Source organism: Arachis ipaensis, chromosome B2 (genome assembly GCF_059453495.1).
Source record: "Arachis ipaensis isolate K30076 ecotype BB chromosome B2, ASM5945349v1, whole genome shotgun sequence".
Lineage (NCBI taxonomy): Eukaryota > Viridiplantae > Streptophyta > Magnoliopsida > Fabales > Fabaceae > Arachis > Arachis ipaensis.
In genome coordinates this window covers 30,549,559-30,570,716 of record NC_142437.1, presented here as the reverse complement: position 1 = coordinate 30,570,716, position 21,158 = coordinate 30,549,559, and the positions used below count along the sequence as shown (strand labels likewise).

The following is a 21,158-nucleotide window of genomic DNA, read 5'->3' as shown; positions in this document are numbered from 1 at the left end:
AAGTTGGAGTTCAACGCCAGAAACAGGTTACAACCTGCCGTTGAACACCCAAAACAGCCCAGGCACGTGAGAAACTTAAGTCTCGGCCCCAGCACACACCAAGTGGGCCCCAGAAGTGGATTTCTGCGCTATCTATCATAGTTTACTCATTTTCTGTAAACCTAGGTCACTAGTTTAGTATTTAAACAACTTTTAGAGATTCATTTTGTACCTCATGACATTTTTAGATCTGAACTTTGTACTCTTTGATGGCATGAGTCTCTAAACTCTATTGTTGGGGGTGAGGAGCTCTGCAGTGTCTTGATGAATTAATGCAATTATCTCTGTTTTCCATTCAAACACGCTTGTTCCTATCTAAGATGTTCATTCGCGCTTCACTATGAAGAAGGTGATGATCCGTGACACTCATCACCTTCCTCAATCCATGAACATGTGCCTGACAACCACCTCCATTCTACATAAGATTGAATGAGTATCTCTTAGATTTCTTAATCAGAATCTTCGTGGTATAAGCTAGAATTGATGGCGGCATTCATGAGAATCCGGAAAGTCTAAACCTTGTCTGTGGTATTCCGAGTAGGATTCAAGGATTGAATGGCTGTGATGAGCTTCAAACTCACGATTGTTGGGCGTAGTGACAGACGCAAAAGAATCAAGGGATTCTATTCCGACATGATCGAGAACCAACAGATGATTAGCCGTGCTGTGACAGAGCATTTGGACCATTTTCACTGAGAGGACGGGAAGTAGCCATTGACAACGGTGACACCTTACATACAGCTTGCCATGGAATGAGCCTTGCGTGTGTGAAGAGGAGTACAAGAGAAAAACTGAAATAAAGAAGACAAAGCATCTCCAAAACCCCAACATATTCTCCATTATTAAGTAACAAGTATTTGTTTTATGCCCTTTGACTTTTTACAATTAAAACTAAGAATTATTATTGATATTATATCCTGACTAAGAGTTACAAGATAACCATAGCTTGCTTCAAACCAACAATCTCCGTGGGATTCGACCCTTACTCACGTAAGGTATTATTTGGATGACCCAATGCACTTGCTGGTTAGTGGTACGAGTTGTGAAACGTGTAATTCACAATTCGTGCACCAAGGTACCATCCCCCACCTCCTCACGAGGAACTCGGACAAGCGGCACCTCGGTATCAATAAGTCGAACGCTGCCATACAAAGGGATCTGGACCTCACGTTCAGACTCATATCATCACTCCAGGTAACTCTCAGAACATTGGCGCCGTTGCCGGGGACCTGGGATTCGACCCATCACAATGGCGGACGACCAGTATGAAGACGGCCGTACGACGTCTGAATCTGAAGTTGAGCTCCCAACCAGGGTAATGCCCTTATACTACCTTCACCATACCAAACCCATGGTCCTCACGGGGAGGGGTGACTAAGGAACCCCCAACCCAGGCGGGTTCATTCGTAAATTCATCATCCCGAGAAGAAAGAACCCCCTCAGACAGTAGAGATAATGGGTCTCGTCTGTGGCCAACGAGAACGGCTAGAACAACTCGAGCAAGAAGCCGAGCAACAACGAGAAGCAAAACAAAAATTGCGGAGGGAAGTAAGGCGACAGAAGGATCTAGAAGAAAAAAGCTCCTGAAGTTAGAAGCTGATCTTCGCAATCGGAATAATCGGACCGATCGAGAAGAAAGCCCCTAGGTGGAGAAGATCCATTCATAGAAGAGATCCTATGGGCCAAAGTTCTTGGGTTGTTGTATTTTGATTAATTTTTTTGATTCGGTGGATTAACTATATAAACTGGGTTATTGAGTTCTTGGGCTTGTGTTTTTTTCAATTAATTATTTATTGAGAGCGGAATTTAGTCCAGATTTGAGTTAGGATGTAGAACTCTTCTTCTTCTGAGTTATTCTGCTTCTAATAAAACTGGTTCAACAACAGTTCGACCCTGATTTATTTTCTTCCTTCTTCTTGATTTTGAACGTCGTCGTCTTCTTCTTCCACAAAAGAATAAGGAAAAGGTCCAGCATTGTATTTTTGCATAATTCTTTTTCAACGTGACCTTTTTTATAGAAGTCAAAATTTTAATAATTTGTAAGCATTCTATTAAAAAATGCAATCAAAATATTGTAATAGAAAATAAAATATAATAGTTTACTTTTGAATATTTTTAAAGTATATATAAGTTGGTTTAACAAAGATAGGGTTGGTCAGGTTTTTAAAATTTTAAGCCATCTTTTTTTTATTTCTATTAGTGGAAAACAGAATTGTTACATAATATTTATATTAATTTGAATCATCATGCATGGACCAAATTTAATTCTCTATACTTGTTCATGTTCTAATTACAGTACTTATTCCTTGATTTGTTTGCCTCCTTGATCATATTTTTTTTCTTAAAAAAAAATCAATTCTTACAATTGGATTCCAAATTTAATTACCGTAACATTAAAGCATTATTTAACTGATCTTATATCCACTATTTTTCCACACATATATAATACCAGAACAAAGACCGAGAAACAAATTACGTTCCACCTAATCCTATACATGTTATGAAGGAGAGAACCAATTGTATTTCTTTTGAAGTGATGCAACATCGTGCGCCCATAATTAAAGAATTTTGCAACATCGTGCGCCCATAATTAAAGGATTTTAGAAATATGGGGCAACACGATCTCTGGACTGAGATTTTAGATATTAACAAGCAACATGATTAACAAGCATTATCAGAATAAATAAAGGATTTTAGAAACAAACTGCAAACCATTATCAGAATAGATAATTTTAGAAATTAACAAGCAACATGATTAATCAAACTAATTGCTCAAAGAAATAAATAAAGGATGAAATCTCCGTCATCCTGACTTCTTTGAAGCGGCAGGGTTTATTTTAGCCTTCTCCTTCTCCCCTTCAGAGTGAGGCAAGAAAACTTGTCTGCAAAAGAATTGTTGACTCTTACATACATATCTAAACCATCATGCATCCAATAATATGTTTCTTCAATTTGTAGCTACCATTAATAAACTTATCCAATCTTTGATCAATTTCTCAAAACTTGTTACTTTTCTATATTCTCTACCTAATTGAATGGTTCACTTGAGCTATTCAACAAAATTTTAAAAGGTAAAATAAAAAAAGAACAAAAACAATAAGCGGCTTAATTAGGATTATAGTAGGAACCAAAACAAGCAGGAATGGCAGTCATATTCTATTAGAGTATTTGGTGAATTTGGTATGCGTGAGATCCACTTCTTATTATGAACAATATCATTTGACGCTAGCGACCCAATATGTTATATGATTAACGACTTGCACTAAAAGCAACAAGAAACCAAAGACATCTACTTGTCCAGTGACATCAGTCAGGCCTATATCTGTTGGGATTGTGTAATGGATTTACCAACTTTAAATTTGGGCCTTTGATCAAACCTACACAGAGCAGAAAAACCAAAACCTACTCCATAAATGCACGCTGGTTAGGCACATGTTGTTTTTCAAACACAAAACAAATTGACTTTCCTCATCAGGGGACCAAGATTCTTAGGCGATGAAAGCATTAGTAGTAATAAGGATGTTTTGTTTTTTAAACGATTTCTGCTTTTGTTACTGGATACGAATGATTTATTATTAGTTTATGAGTGCTAGGGGACCAGCAACTTTTATGATTTGTAGCCATCAAATAGCCATCAATCATGATTTTAATGGTGTGACATTGGTGTGAGATTTCATCCAATGACTCACTTTTCTTTGCTGGTTACATGCTGGCCAAAATTTGGAAAAGTTGCTGGTCCCCTAGACTTTTCCTTAGTTTATTACTCTATTATTAGCAGAGCCAAAACTAATGATTTAGTGGGCAGAGCAAGATGACCACGACGAGGGATGGCGGGAAAAGACCAACTGAGCAAGATGAGGGGTTATAGGCCGCGACGACTCGAAAACTACCGCGACGAAGCTTGCGACTGGCAATTGAGGTGCGAACCTGGAGCAGGACAAACAGACGAATATCTCTGGCATCACTGACGCCGACAATCAGAAGTCCAGCAGCGGCGATCGCGGTGGAGGAAACTAGGGTTTCCTTCGAGGGAGATGCTCGTTCTCTGAGCAACTGGGCATGGTGAGAGGAGGAGAGAGAACTGAAGACCCAACCCAACCTGTTTCAATTATTTTTGTTTTCTGAAACTACTCCCAACGAATAATAAGGCCTAACCAATGAAGCTGGACTCACGGAGCCCACTACAATGAAATTCCGTTCCTTGTTCTACCTACCGGCTCGACTCAGCAAATCCTTCCCATGACCTCTCATATTCTGTTCAGAGCATGCTCTATTCTACAAAAGTAAACAACACGTATAAAGAGAAGATATAATTAGAGAGAATATCTGTATATCTGTATGGAAATTGATCTGTACAGTAGATTGACCTTTTATATATATATATATATATATATATATATATATATATATATATATATTGCAACAGGAGCATCTTCTGGGAACGAATTTAATGGCATCACTACTGTTGGAAAGAAAACTGCTTTAGTGTGTGTGTCCGCTGACATTTTGAGTTTGTGGCTCTAATTCCAGTCCATAAGATATGTTCATCACTTCATTGTGATGTCCATATGTAAGAAATACAACTAATTAAAGTTGTTGTGGCTTCGTTAATTAGTTTTATTAAACAATGAAGGGTGCTAGTATATATTTGTATGAATATAAGCAAGTAGTTGTCATGTTTCATTTTATCTATAGCACTATTTATTTCTTAAATAAATAAAATTTATACTTTATGCTTGCTTCTATAAAATTGAGATTATTCTACTTCTTATAAATTTTTATTATTCGGCAAAGTGGCAAACAACGTAGAATTATCACACAAAGTAGGAGACATGAAAGAATAGTAGAAGTCCTCGAAGGCTTTGTTTTTCTTAAGGACCACATCAGTGTTTGAATACACATTATTAAAAGTTTTAAAAGGAGAAATTGTGCTTGATTTAGGCACAAGAAACATTATTATTAAATAAGGAGGGTATGGACAATTTATGCACCACCATGTGATAAAAGATATATAACCCCTTCTAGCTAATTTTTGTAGAAAATAATCAATGTTTAGTTGTGAGAACGAAATAAGAAAAAATGCTAAAAATAAGATATAAAAAATAAAAATACAGAAATTATTATTTTTATATTTTATTTAGTGATAAATTAAATATAATAATTTAAATTAATTTCATTTTTTTATATACGTGGTTGTATATTTTTCAATGAGAAAGTTTAGGAGACTAGCATTTTTATTAAAATTTAACCAACATTTATCTAAAAAAAAAGAGTGAATAATCTCACACCATTAGATATAATCTCACACCATTAAAAATACTAATGATAACTAAGTGATAGCTACAAATCACATAATCTATTGGCTCCTAGTACTCCTTTTTTTCAATTCCGTGCAACGAATATATTCACAAATTAAAAAGTCAGGGAGTAAGGAGTAACATGTCATTTTTTGGCCGCCCAACGCAACTGCCAAACAGAAAGAAAAAAAATTTAATAAATCAATTATTAATTTCCCAAAAATAACAGCTAAAATTTTCTACTCATGGACTCCCAAACCCAGAAGCCTTTCAAAGTACACCTAGTTTTCTCCACCAACTCGCCCGAGTTCACCCTTCTCACTCGGTCCTTGACTCAGTCCTCACTCGTTAGGCTCGACGCCGAGTGGAAGCCCATCCGAAAACACCAGTCTTCGTTACCCGACATGTCGCTGCTCCAAATTGCGTGCCAACTTGGCGGCGACCCAGAACTTGACTCGGCCATGTTCCTCCTCGACCTTCTTTCCATCCCTTTCTCCTCGCTATGGAAGCCACATAGAAAAATGCTGGAATCCCCCAAGACCTTAAAACTTGTTTTCATATTCAAGCAAGATTTGATATATTTGTCTTCTACTTTCTGTTCCCATGGCTGCAACTCTAGTTTCGACAAGGTTAGAGGATCACAATCACGTAGTTTCTTTGGTTGAATTTACAGTTTTCAATCTAGTTCTGGAGATTCTGAAATGAACTATTTAGATTCTCATTTTGTAAAACATTATTTGAGTTTATTTTCAATTTGTATAACATTTTATCAGTTAGGTTATTGGAATTTAATTTTGATTGAATTATTGCGTAAACACGAATCAAAATTAAACTTAATGCACTACCCATATGTATTCGTTTTATAATTGAATAAATTGAATTATATTGTATAATTAATACTTAAATTGGTCCCTGAACTGATAAGCACCTCAAATAATGTGAGTTAAGATTACCAAGTTGGGGGACAATTGAGTAAATCAAAACTTTGAGAACTAAATTGAAGTGCAAGTGTAACTTCAGGATCAATGTGAGTATTAACTCTTACTCAGAAGATTTACTTGATCAATGCTCATACTCTGAATATTGTTATGTTTTGTTTTAAGGCTGTGTTTGGAAGAGGTGATTGATTTCTGAGTGTTGTTTTATTTTTGTTTTAAGGTTGTGTGTTGTGTTTAATTTTCATTTTGTAGGAAATTCTTTGAGGTATATAAGAATAAAGAAGGAAGACTATTTCAACGGTATTACTCTGTTGATTCTGGTCTACTACATGCTTGAACATAGAATTGAAGAGAGAAATCCTTCATTATTTTATTATTGGCCCATTTTTGGCATTGCATATAATTATAATTTATTTATTTATAGAACTAGTTGTTTATGATCCCTTTTGAAGTAAAAAATACAGTAGAAGAGTGTTTAGAACTAGTTGCTTTATTCATTCAATTTTTATAAAATCAAGTGTTTATTATAAAACGGTTTTTTCGGTTAAACTATGATTAAACCGATTGAATCAATGAACTAATGAACCAAAGAGGTTCGATGACCAGTCCGATTTTCAGAACCTTAGTTCTGATTTTTATTAAATTTTTCTATTATCAGTGAATTCATTTATCAAAAAAATTAATCAGTTATTAAAAATTAAAATTTTTAATTAAAAGAATTAATTAAAAAATTAAAATAAATTTTTTAATTTTAAAAAATTAATAATTTATTAAAAATTATTTTTTAATTAAATTTATTAAAATTAATCATATATTAATTTTTTAATTTTGTTTTTAATTTTTTTGTTATTAAAAAATTAATCATTTATTAAAAATTAATTTTTTTTATTGAATTTTGTTATTTCATCAGTGAATTCGTTCGTCACCTCCTCTTTTCGGTATGTTTTTGCTTGTTTTTGTTTAATTTTGTTTTGTTTTGGAGAGTAAGATTTTTGTTAAACTTTGTATTAAATAACATTTTAATTACATCCTCCAACCAGTAATCCAACCAAAAAAAATTTTAAATTTTGTATTAAACACTGTTTTATTTTTTTCTTGTTGATAATGTTTTATTTTGTTTTATTTAAATTTTATTTTATATTTTTTAATTTTGTTTTATTTAAATTTTGTTTTATTTTGATGATGTTGCTTGTCGCGGTGTGTTTTTGTTTGTTTTTGTTTAATTTTGATTTGTTCAGAAGAATAACGTTCTAATTTTTGTTAAACTGTGTTAAATAACATTAGAACAGGGGAATGACCTACTCCATTTTCCAATGTTGATAAATGGTAAAGAAGAAGACAAGTACACAAAATTTCATGTTAAAGTACATTGTATGTACGTATCTGTACTAAATCTAGCCACATTCCAATATCTCTCCACCTCTGCGTATTTATATATCAAGTATCTCAAAACCACCATACCAAAACAAAAACCACACCTATCTTTTCAAGCTGATTTAGACCAATTTTGTCTTTTACCTAGGTCTCCGGTAGTATAATAACATAGAAAACGGTACCATATGCACATATCTCAATAGAAAAACTAACACGGCAGAACATGAAAGTTGTCTTGTTTAAAAATTGTATAATTAATCTTATTGAAGAAATAATTAAGACCAGATGCATATATATTCTTATAGTAACCGGAATTAATGAATGAAATATGTGTTTTATATTATTGTTCCAGTACAATTTGACACTTTTAAATTTTGCAATTATATAAGGCAGTCCCAATTCAAAGCATTAATTAGTAATGTAATAAGTTAGCTATCAAGTACTATGGCTATAAAAGCATAAATTATGTTGCACATTATATTCATCATGATTTTGAACTTGAATTAACATACAAATCCATAAGAAGAAAAAAAATGGATCATGATAAGGAGGAGAAATCAAGCTCATTATTCTCAACAGGAAATAGTGCTGAAGAGATGGGTTTCACTTATGTTTCACAACGTTAAGTGGTTCCAACTTTGCAAAGGCCCAGTTTGGCACCAGAATATGCTGACGTTGCTGTTATTGACATAGCTGCGCTCAGGAATAATAATGGCTTGTCAGCAGAAAATAGGTTTCGTGTAATTCAAGAAATTAGCGACGTCTGTGGTAACTTGGGCTTCTTTCAAGTAAGTTAGTTAATTTAGTAAATATTGAAATTAAACTAGATTTTGTGACATGGTTTCTTTCAAATTTCGAACTCAAAATATAACTTTTAAAAATATTATTTATATATTAAAAATTAAGTTATTATATATTTATGTATAATAAATATATATAATTAAATTTATTTTTAATATATTTATATTTTAATATGTATTTTAAGTTAATATTTAATTTAATCTTTAAATTTATATGAATCTCAATTTAGTCTTTAAAATTTTAATTATTTTTATTTAGTCTCTAAATTTTATAAATATGATTTATATTAGTCTCAAAAATAATTTTCGACACATAAATATTAATGGAGTGCTAATATAAACAATTAAATAATATGCATGTTAGAACTTGTAAGACGATGCCATTTTAAATTTGACGCTCAAATAGTTTAAAAAGAAGGTCAAATTACTTGTTTTGGGAAGAAAAATTTTAATAACTTAAAATATTTTTATGCTATTTGAGTGTCAAAACAAATACAATGTTATTTTATAGAGTTTAACGAGACATTTAACTATCTACTGTCCACATTAACATTTTATTAATGTCTAAAATTATCTTAGAAACTAACATAAATTATATCGTAAAATTTAGAAATTAAATAAAAACAATTAAAATTATAAAGATTAGATTAAATTTTACATACCAAAACTAAATTAAAGATTATTTTTATATATTTTATTTTAATAATTAATCTATCTTTTCAAATATGTATAATAATAGAAAATATCAAGTTAGTTAAGATGGTAAATACTTAATATTTATTTAACGAAAAGATTTTAGAAATATATTTTTCATATATATATTAAAAGATATTTTAGAAAAGAAAAGTAGTACACCATTTCCATGTCCTATAATAATAGTGACCTAAATCAATATTGACCTAAATCCCAACAAAACATCACAAAATTGAAAATTATCATTAATTTGGTAAAAAGATTAATTTTTTTCTCTAGGTTTAGTTTCATAATTAATAACTTTAATTTGTTGTAATAGATTTGCTTACACGGTTGAGTTTGGAAACTGATTCAGATTGTAAACCACGGAATAAGTGAGTCAGCGTTGGAGGGAGCAATATCCGTAGCATCCAAGTTTTTCGATTTGCCGACAGAGGAAAAGTTGAAATTGGGTTCGAGTGATGTGCGCAAGCCAGTGAGGTACGCAACAAGCTTTAAAGATGGGGTTGATAAGCATCAATTTTGGAGGGTTTTTCTAAAACACTATGCTCACCCCTTGAACGATTGGATTCATATGTGGCCTGATAATCCACCAGACTACAGGTATTTTCGTTATGTATGTGATGCTTTGATATTATTTATGCACATCTTTTCTTTTAAAAAAAAAAATTAAAGTTAGAAATTTCAACTAAAAACACGGGAAATTGAAATAAAACTACTGAAAACTTTAATTTGGCGTCAAATTTTCATTTAAAGAATTCGTGTAATTCTGGTCCTTTTTAAATTTATTCAAATAAAAAAGTCTTAAATATACGTACCTTTTTAAGCCATACATAATTATCTTCATTCCTATTATTTTATTCATTTGTGGCATTCATCCAACTTCGACGGTGCTGTGTAAGTGAACTACAATATATATCGCCCCACATACGCTGTATGATTTAAACTAGTCATTGCAACTATGTGACACATCTCTTAACTTTTTCTTTTTGTATTTTTATAAGTCATGAGTTGGAGTTGCTTGAATGTTCCTCTCTCATTCTTCTGTCGGTTCGGTTCCATGCATGTCTCAACATCAACAATGCATGTGCAAGGATAAGTTTTATCATCTTAGCTAATAAAAAAATCATTTAAACTTAATACCAATATTAATTTTATTCATTCTTTACTATTGCTAATGCAGTTAGGAAATTTATAAGGAAAAACTAATAATACTTAATTATCAAATGGCATAAATTTTAGCTGTGTAATTTTAAATTTTGAATATTTAATTTTTCAATTTTCGAATGTCCAAACTTTTTGTTATTTTCCTAAAATAATTATACATGTATATATATATATAAAACAAGCAAGTTTAATATTTAAAAGCGAAATTAATTTTTCTCATAGTATTTCTTAAATATATTTGTATTTTATGTTTTACTTTTATTACAGAATATTATTGACAAGGTTTTCACTCACGGAGAACAATCAATTTGTTTGTAAACAAAAAATGGTCGACAAAAAAAGAAAAATTCGTTGATAAATTTATTGGTAATTTGTTATTTTTATAGTAGTGAGTAATTATTTTATTGTCGGACAATAATAAAACTTAGATACGTTTATTATCCTCTCAGAAAAGCTACGTTGATTTTAATATAGTAAAATTAGAAATATTTAATTTAATTTTTATTATTAATTAATTCTATTGTGTAATAGAATTTTATAGTTAGAATTTTATTTATAAAAAATAAAAGTTTGGAGATTTTAGGGAAAAGATGGGGAGATATTGTGAAGAAATAAAGAAAGTGAGCGTAGAGGTGATGGAAGCAATCCTAGAAAGTCTGAAATTGAAGGCATCAACAACAGCGGCTCTAACAAAAAAACTTGAAGATGGGATGCAAGTGATGGCAGTGAACTGCTACCCACCATGTCCAGAGCCAGCTATGGCCTTAGGCCTTCCACCACACTCTGACTACAGCTGCCTCACCATCGCGTATCAAAACTGCCAAGGCCTTGAGATAATGGATTCTACTGCGTGCTCTTGGAAGTTAGTTCCACATGTTCCTTATGCACTTCAGGTTCATATCGGTGATCACTTTGAGGTGCTAAGCAATGGTTTGTTCAACAGTGTTGTCCATAGAGCTACTCTTCACAGGGACAGGACAAGGTTCTCCATTGTTAGCTTGTTTAGTTTGGGAATGGATGATAACATGGGGGTTGCTGCAGACCTTATTGATGATGAGCATCCAAACAAGTACAGGGAAAGCAGCTTCAGAGATTTTCTTGATTTTCTTGCATCTAATGACATTGCTCAAGGGAAGAACTTCATTGATACGCTGAAGATCCAAAAGAATAATTAGGTGAGCCTGGGTTAAGGAGGAATAGAAAGGGAACCCAAAAATTTTGCGCTACAATTCGATTTGTGTTCAAGATTCAATTGGATTTGTGTTTCATTTCTATGAGAAGATTGATCTATTGTTGGTTTAGCTTGTCTCAAATTTGGAAACAGTATTTGTAGTTGGTCCTATTAATAAACACAATAGATTAGATGTGCTCAAGTCTTACTTTACTTTGGTAAGTGATCATAATCCATTGAGAATCTCTTTTTTATTCTTTTAAAGCATTCTTTACAAAACTCAACCCATGATAAGGAGAAAAAAGAGATATTTTCATAGACTATTAATCATCTTCTTTTACATTGCATAATCATAGATTAACAGTGAGATTCAACAACTAGGGCGGAGCTTATAAAGCATGGGCAAAAAAGTATTAAATTCAAAACAGAAAGCCCTATACATATTAAGCTAAAGTCTTCAATTCTTCTTTTTTGGAGCTTTAAATCCTGGAATTGGGATGAACTTCATGTAATTGACAAGTCTTGTTGCAGTTCCTAAACTAGCACCCTGCATGGGATTCATTGGGACAGAAGTTGCTAGTGGAGAGGATCTTCTCCTTGGTGATAATTTTGAAGGTCTTTTTATTCCATGATCCTAGATAGAAAAAAATTTACATTACACATAAATGATGATTCACTTGAATCACAAAAAATTTAAGAAATGTAAATAAGAAGTTACCTTTTGAGAATTTTCTACATCAGAAGCAGTTGGCTGAGATATATCTATCTCTACAGGTTGTGCATCAGAAGTGGCTTGCCCAATCTCAATAGACTGCACAAGAGGATTGTCTTCTCCATCACATTCGTCACCATCATCTTGAGGCTGCTGAAGTTGCTGCTTAGATGCAGGGGCACCTCCTTCATTTTTCTTCTTCTTATTAGCCTCAGCAGCAGCAGCAGCAGCAGCAACTGCAGCAGCTGCAGCAGCAACTGCAACAGCATCACAAGCTCTCTTCTTCTTACAACCTCTCTTTGTATGTCCTTTATCACCACAGAAACTACAAGTAAAGGGGACCAACTGCCTTTTGAAACTGTTGATGGTGGTCGTGTACCTTTGGTGTTTGAGGTAACTTTGGTGTTTGGGGATAATGGTTGTGTTAACCTTGGAGAATAATATCCAACATCTCTTCTATCTGAAAAAAAAATTCAAAACCCATTACTTGACAATCACTATAAACACAAATAGATTTTTCTGTCCTATTTACACTAACTATTCAATAAAAAAAATAAAAAGAATAATACATGTACACAAACATATTTTAGTGTCTTATTTACATAATTATTTGCAGGATATAGTCACTTTATTTAGTACAAGACAAATATAATATTAACTCCTAGACACGAAATTTTTATTTGAATATGTATGTTTCAAGTTCCATAACATCACATCTTCTACAAACTTAATAAAGAGTATACTTTTGTGATAACATGTTGCTGTTTATTTTCAATCTTCTAATAAAATTAAAATGGCTTAAGTAAAATAGATCTTTTAAATATTCTCATCATTATACATAAAAACTGAATTAGACAAATTATATATTATACAGGACAACTGCAGCAGAAGTATTTATAATATTGTCTACATTACAAGTCATTGCAGTATTCACTCATATAACAGACATCAACAAATAAGTGTTTTATCAAATAGAACACTCATGACCATGAAACAGAGCATTATTTTCAAACAGAGCATGACCATAATCAAATAGAGCTTCTCATGAAACCCGAACCTAATCAAACCACAGAACCATAGTAACAGAAAAAAAAAACAAAACAAAATTCCAACCACACTCACAACACAAGCATATACAAAAATCATCATGCATTGCAAAAAAAGAATAAAAAAAAATTTACCTTTACAAATGGCAGAACCTCTTGTTTCTGACGCAGGAAGAAACAAACGATGAAGTGAAACTTGATTTTGATGTCTTATGAGTGCAAGAATTTCAACCTCACTAATGAAACCCTAAGGAAGTAACAGAGCATTATTTTCAAACAAAGCATGACCATAATCAAACAGAGCATCTCATGAAACCCCAACCTAATCAAACCCTAGAACCATAGTAATAGAACAAAAAAAAAAACCATAATTCTAACCACACTCACAACACAAGCATATACAAAAATCATCATGCATTGCAAAAAAAAAAAAAAAAGAATAAAAAAAATTACCTTTACAAATGGCAGAACCTCTTGTTTCTGACGCAGGAGGAAACGAACGATGAAGTAAAACTTGATTTTGATATCTTCTGAGTGTAAGAATTTCAACATCACCAATGGAACCCTAAGGTAGTGGCATTCATGAAGAGAGGAGGAAGAAGAAGAAGAAAAGAAGAAGACAGAGGGTAGAAGTGGAGAAGACAAGTGAAGAGATGGTGTGTTTTTGATGAAGCACGTTTCATATTTTTATTTTGGGCCAAACGACAATGTTTTTGCCAAATTGGGGCGCCAACCCAAAATGCCAACGTTTTGGCTCTCCAACGTGGCAACTTCATGACACATCATATCGTTGGTCATGACTCATCACCGGAAAACTGTCCAGGGACTATTATGGTGCCCGGAGCCGTACCTAGAGGATTACAATGGTGCAATTGGGATTTCAGGGATCACATTGGGTAACGATCCGAATTTCGGAGACTATTATGGGGATTTACTCCCCATACATTTAATGAAAATTAAATCTCACCTACCATTTCACCGCATGGGTGCCACTAAATCAAGATGACCCACTATATATATAATGGGTAGCTGCAGATACTTGTAATTATAATCACTTTGAAGAATTCCTTTTCTTTCCTTCGAAATTGATATTTCAGAATCAATCATGTATTGTTGAATGCGATATCACTAAAGATGTTGAAAAAACTCGCTCAAGGCTGGCTTGAACACAGTTTTTGGGGAAAGCTTGCATGCATCAGGTACGATTCAGTGATCGGCTTAAAAATTCTTTGGGATTTTCATTTTCAGATTACAATTGTAAAAGGCGTTAACTTTTGTATGTCTGTTATGGTTTCATAATATTTGAGTTTAATTATGTGTTCCAAATTGATCAGATTGGCCGAGCATAAAAATGGTGGGGAAAAAGATCACCGAAACTTAATTGAGGTGATGTGTGATCTCTTTATTAATTTACTTTTTAGTCTTGATTATTGCTAATATATTATCGAAAACCGTATGCTGGTCACCATTCCGACATAACTGATCCTGATATAAGTTGATAGTAACAATTTGTTGTTTGTAAAAATAACCATTGAAAAAATGTTATAATTAGTAGATGCGTTGGTAAAATTGTGATCTGATTAAGCTTCAACTATTTTAAACTTAATTTATGGTGGTGTTACTATTTGCTTGTGTGCGTTGGTGTGTTTCTTCGGGTGAAGAGTATTTTTGATGACGTTGTTGTCTCCTTGTTGAAGCTTCGTTTGAGTGAAAATGCGGCTTAGAAGATAAAAATAAATTGTGGTCTTGGAGGTTCAATGCTACTTGTATTCGTGTTGGACAGGTTGTTTTCCTTTTTCTATGAAAGTTGATTTTTCTTAATTTTATCTATCTCTTCTATGATGCTCATAATAGTAATTTTGATATTTTGTTATGGCTGTTCTCGTTGAGCGTTGATTTGAGCATAGATGCTGCTCAAGAGATGAAAAGTGATTCTAAACTTCAATAAGAGATTTTGATATCTAATGCCAGTTGTGTTTGCTTTGAACATGTATTTTTCCATTTATACTCTATTATAATCACTTTCCACTATTTTGCGAGAATGTATACAAATGCAATGTTCTATTTTGAAGTTGAATAAAAATACAAAGAGTAATCTGCTGGTGCTGTTAGTTTTGGCTTATGTGCACTGGTGTGTTAGTTCGGTTGAAGAGTAATTTTGATGGTACTTTCACCGTTGATATTGTTGTAGGTTCCTTTGAGTGAGAATGGATTTCAAAAGATGAAATGAAATTCTGAATTTATATCAGATCTGTGGAGCTCTAATGCTGTTGGAGACGTGTTTTTCCTTTTTTCAAGTTATGTTAAGTTTCCTTTTTTTTTTCTCTCTCTTTTATGATGCTGTTGGTATTCTTATGTTAATTTAAGTGAGGATCTTGCTGATAAAATGAAAACGAATTGTGAACTTCAATAAGAGATCAGATTTGGATTTCTAATTCTACTTGTCAATTGGCTTTTAAAAATGTGTTTTTCCATTTAGAATATTTTATAATCACCTTCCTTTGTTTTTCCATTTATATTATTTTATCAACTGAAAATGATATAAAGCACAGAGGCTCAAACGAAGAATCCTTCTAATGTAACGCTTGCCAAAATTTGCTGGTATAGAGAAAGACAACTATGATATGGTCCCATGATATAAAGTTTTGACATGTATGCAATATAGTTATGCAGCAGTTTAAATTAAATAGCCATCATCTTTTATATTTTAAAGTAACTCTTGAAGAATGAGTTGTTAGCGCAGTGTATCTTCTATCTTGTTTTCTATAAATTATCCGTGTGTTTGATCATCGTTGCTCTAAATTGTTGTGCAGCTTAGGAAGTTACCAAACCAACTATACTCAAGATCTGCGAAATGTATTGTGTAAGTATTATAACATATCTTTTACCCTCCTTTTAGTGCATGAATATCTGAAAGAAGATATCCTTTTGAATCATTGTGTCTGTCCATTCTTGTTTGACACAACGGTAGCTTGCTATAGATTTTCTAATTTAATGTATAAAGGAACAAATATATAAATAACCAAGACTTTCTAATTTACTGTATAAAGGAACAAATATATAAATAAAAATGGGTTAACGCTCATATATTGTTGAGTTTTGGTTTAGCGTATGTGTTTGCTAGCACGGTTTTTTGCCAAGCAGGTGTTTATATATATATATATATATATATATATATATTACTCTTGAACGGTAACATTGTTATGAAATTTTAGATAGTCTTCTGCATAACCACATATCATTTTTTCATATTATGGATGCTAAATTCTGATAGAGTGATTGCCTCAATGTTATAAAAAGACATTTTTAAGAAAATTACTTTATCAAATAATGGATAATAAAGTTATATCCTCACAGTTCTAACAAATTTTAAATTTAGACTTCATATATTCTGTTTCCACATGCACTAAAGTTAACATGACTCAGACTTATGAAATGCCAACTAATGCTCTTGTAAAGTCATAAAAAACCAAAATGCATCATCTTTTGACTTAAGAAATGCCAACTAATGCTCTTGTGAAGTCATAAAAAACCAAAATGCACCATCTTGAGGCCAGATTGATCGAGGGGATACTATATAGTTATTCTACTTGTGTGACTCCTTTTCTGGGGTTTAATATGAAATTCACCTGAAATAAAGAAAGAGAATGCTACCTTTTTTAACTGTTAGTTAGAAAAAATCACAAAATGTGACATGAGTTCCGTCGATGAATTTGAATGAACGACATCTGAGCATATACTTTTCACATGTTTAATGCCAACCTAACTGATGTACTTGCTAATATAGTAGGATTAGAGCTATTTCTGCAAGCGTTTGTGAACTTTAATTCCAAAATGTCATTTTTTGGATCCTTGCTCTCTTTTTCTACTCAACATATCTGATTTGAAAATATCACCTGCAAAAAGAATGACCTGTTAGGTTAATTATGACGGATTTGTGGTATATTGTTATAAAGATGGTCTGCCATCGCATATAGAGATCGTTGTGAATTTCTTTTATGCACATTACAAAATGCACTTCTATCTTTACGAAGTCATATATATATATGTTCGAATGGAATTTATTCTGATGGAATGCTACATTTAATACCTTACTGATCCTATATGTTCGCTTTTTTTTTTTTGATTTGTAAAAACTTGATTGACTAACCCACAACCAAGAATTATACATTGATACGCCCACCTAAAAACCATGAAATTAGAACATATCCATATATTAAAAACATATGAGGATGTTGAACTAAGAAGCATGCAATTAGGACATACCTAATGGGTGGTACTCGCATAATAAAACTACTTAGACAACGTTTCTAAATACTTCTTTGAACACAACATTGTTTGTTTCCTTCTTCTCTTTTTCTTCATGACATATTATGATCTTGAGCCCTCTTTTATTGGTAACTCTTGAAACTGCAACATATAGTTGCCCATGTGCGAATACAGGCTTTTTTAATATCAAACCAACATGTGACAATGACTGCCCTTGACTCTTGTTAATTGTCATTGCATAAGAAACCATGATAGGAAATTGTCGCCTTTGAAATTTAAATGGTATCCTATGATCAGAAGGGATTAGGGTCATTCTAGGAATAAACACTTTTTGGCTAGCTCCCTTCCCTGTTAAACTTTTTGCTTCTATTATGTGCTTTCCAAGTTTGGACACAACCAATCGTGTGCCATTACATAGACCTGCTGAGTCATCTATGTTTCTTAGTAACATGATTGGTGTCCCTACCTTAACAGTTATCTCATGGTTTGGTACTCCTGAGCATCTAATAGTGTTTAGGAACTCTGGTGTGTGAATTGATGCCAAAATATCATTATTTGTTTCAGATTCAGAAACTGTATCAGAACTATAATAAGTCCGAGCTTCGGATGGGTTCAAACTCATCATATAATTATTTATTTCATCCACCAGTTGTAGTGTCGGTGTGAGGATAGCTTTGTCTTTTACATGTGAAACACAACTTGAACCGCAAAATAATTCAGGGTAAGTTGCTTTACATATCGAACTAATAGGATCATCCTAATCATGTATCAATATATCATCTGGGATCTTTATTTTATCAATACCATCTATAGATGACAAACATCTACCATCTCCAATGCTTAAAATCCAATCAGTAAATTCTCTTAAGTCATTGTTTTCACAATTGCTATTGTCCGCTTGTAAGCGCATGTTTCTTGTCAAAGTCAACAGCTTACAACTATCCCATATATATGATGAGTTAATTGTAGCATTGACAATCTCTTGCCTACTGCCTTGGGTATTACTGGTAGTATTTGTCAAAAATCACCACCAAAAACCACTGTCTTTCCTCCAAATGGTTGTTCCAAGCTTGCAATATTGTTGAACCTCAAAATATCTCTCATGGTCCTATCGAGTGCTTCAATACAAAGTTTATTGACCATAGGAGCTTCATCCCACACAATAAGCTTAGCTCTGATTATTAATTCAGCCAACGGAGTATTTTGCTTTATGTTGCATGTTGAAAATTCATCCAAATTGAGTGGTATTGCAAAGCGAGAATGTGTCGTCCTACCACCGGGTAATAAGAGGGATGCTATGCCACTTGAAGCAACTGTCAACATGATTTGACCCTTGGACCTAATACCTGCAGTAATTGTCTTCCAAAGAAATGTTTTTCCCGTACCACCATAACCATACAGAAAGAAAAACTACCCTGCCCACTATTCACTGCTGTCATCACTTCTTCATAAGCTCTCTTTTGCTCGTTTGTAAGTTGTTGTACATACACTTCATGTTCAGCAGTCAAAATTCGTTTATCGTACTGAAGCTCATCAGAAATCAACTTATTGTTTTCCCCATTCATAATTTGCATCAAACTTGTAATGGCATTGATGGAAAATCTCTTAAGCTCTTGTTATAACTCTTGAGTAGTTTTTCAATTTCTATCAACGTCAGATCCCATAATTCTTCATCTGTAATTTGTAACTCTGTTCAACAAACTGTATACACTGTTGTAAGTAATAGTATGATTTTGTAGAAGATAAAATTTTGCAATAAAATACATACATAAATTATATTTACATCTGTTCTATTATGACCAAGATCATTATTTAGTTAAATATACATTTGTTTTACCTCATGTAGTTGATTCTTATATTTCCCATATCTATATTGGATATTTTGAACTCTGCTATTTGGATGTATATTGTCTATATAGCAATATGTTTTCAGCTTCTTATGATATCTTCAATGCTTAATAGAATTGGATTTTTTGCATGGCATATATACAGTAAGATGCAGAATAAGGAAAAAGGATACACCTTATTGTACACTTCCATATAAGCATTCATGACCATTGAGACAATTTGTGCATAATCAACCTCAGATATAATTTGTGGCTCAACCACCTCGAGGTAAGTATGTCATTTTAAAAGAATTTGTTTTGATGCATGTGTATATTATTTTGTTAGTAATGTTTATTGTTAATTTTGGGAATTGTGTCCATGTCTTTTTGTTTTGTATGAGATTCATACTTTATTTTGCGAAGTAAAAATATATTAAAATCTAGCAAATTCATAAGTCAACTAATATTTATTGATAGAGTTATACTAATAGTTGTCTAGTAACATTAATAGTATTGACAAACTGATACAAAGAATACTTATTTTTCTACAATTAATAATAATAACTATAACAGCATACCTTGATTGTTAAGTAACCTTCTTTGTCGATGAAGAATGTCATCGGATAGCATTCTCTGTGTGCTTTCCCATACATGCTCCGGCCTAGCCATTGAGTTAGAAAACAGGAGTGTTGCATAAAGCCTTCTTAAATATTCTCCTGAGCCCCAGTGACTTGCTTCCTCTATAGCATCAATGTATTCTTTATCATCAGCCAAAAGTTCATATGCATAGCATGCATCTCGAAATGTCGAGTAGACAACACCATCAATAGTTCTAATTTGTTCATAACTGGTAGGTCCTCTAACAAAATTTAGAAGTAGTCTTAGGTAGTAAATCTCTCCTGATCTTGGAGGTACAAAGAAAATACGGCCAATAATTACATGAGATTTTCTTGGAAACCATTTTCTAGTATTAGCCTTCCATACAAACTTAGAAGGAAATTCCACATATGTCAAAGATCGAGCTTCAGGGTATTTTTTGTTTGCCTCGAACCATCCTAAGAACATGGATTCTTTCACAGACTCTTTCCTAGCAACGTCATCCATGTTTTCATCGTCCTTGAATATCACTGGTTGTTCACCAGGAAGCTGAAAGCCTAGCCTTACCACAGAAGGGTTCCTATAATGAATGCTATACCCGAAAATTCTCCATGCAGCTTCGCACGAGGATATGTACCTACAATCATAATACATATTAACTTCATCACACTGATCATTATTCACATCACTTGTGGCACTTCTGTAAAATGAAGTTGTTACACGGTCATTTGGCCTTTATTGACGTATCTAAATAGATACTTAATCGATCTTGACTGGTTACACCATTCAACATTTATGTGAGCACCATATTTCAATAATAACTTCCTATTGTGAGGCACGACATATCGATTGTCAAGTTCCACACCTGATTTGGTTATTATTTTGCCATCATCCCTGCGCCTATAAACCGGATAACCGTCTTCATCAATAGTAGTACTCGCAACAAATCTCTTAGGAAAGTGCCTCATGCATTGACCATTTTTCATGCATGGTGAATCTTTCCTAATACTACCACATGGACCATGCATCATGTGCTTTTCCACTGCTTCGTAATATAGTGGATCGTTGACCTTGTTGGGTATCTCAGCACTTATGATCCGGTCCATGTCTTTTTCCGTTGGAAACTTGTCATCATGATGTAGAAATAACAGAATATGTGCGTGAGGGAGACCGTGCTTCTGAAACTCAATTGTATACACAACTGCAAAGGAGATTATGTACAAACACAT

General features: G+C 32.9%; 3 protein-coding genes across 3 annotated transcripts; 1 reads left to right on the top strand and 2 right to left on the bottom strand.

Moving 5' to 3' along the window:
* Positions 1–5,581: 5,581 nt before the first annotated feature.
* LOC107627106 (flavanone 3-dioxygenase 3-like) lies at positions 5,582–11,670 on the top strand. The gene is made up of 6 exons (XM_088505784.1): positions 5,582–5,965; positions 7,564–7,616; positions 8,295–8,436; positions 9,362–9,394; positions 9,497–9,744; positions 10,892–11,670. The coding sequence occupies exons 1-6, from the start codon at positions 5,582–5,584 to the stop codon at positions 11,481–11,483; spliced, it is 1,452 nt and encodes a 483-aa protein (XP_088361910.1). The 3' UTR covers positions 11,484–11,670.
* Positions 11,671–17,534: 5,864 nt separating this feature from the next.
* On the bottom strand, positions 17,535–18,128 carry LOC110269209 (uncharacterized). The gene has a single exon (XM_021116894.1). The coding sequence runs from the start codon at positions 18,126–18,128 to the stop codon at positions 17,535–17,537; it is 594 nt and encodes a 197-aa protein (XP_020972553.1).
* Positions 18,129–18,523: 395 nt separating this feature from the next.
* On the bottom strand, positions 18,524–21,158 carry LOC110269208 (uncharacterized). The gene is made up of 3 exons (XM_021116893.1): positions 20,650–21,158; positions 19,911–20,566; positions 18,524–18,852 (listed from the first exon to the last, which is right to left on the bottom strand). The coding sequence occupies exons 1-3, from the start codon at positions 21,156–21,158 to the stop codon at positions 18,524–18,526; spliced, it is 1,494 nt and encodes a 497-aa protein (XP_020972552.1).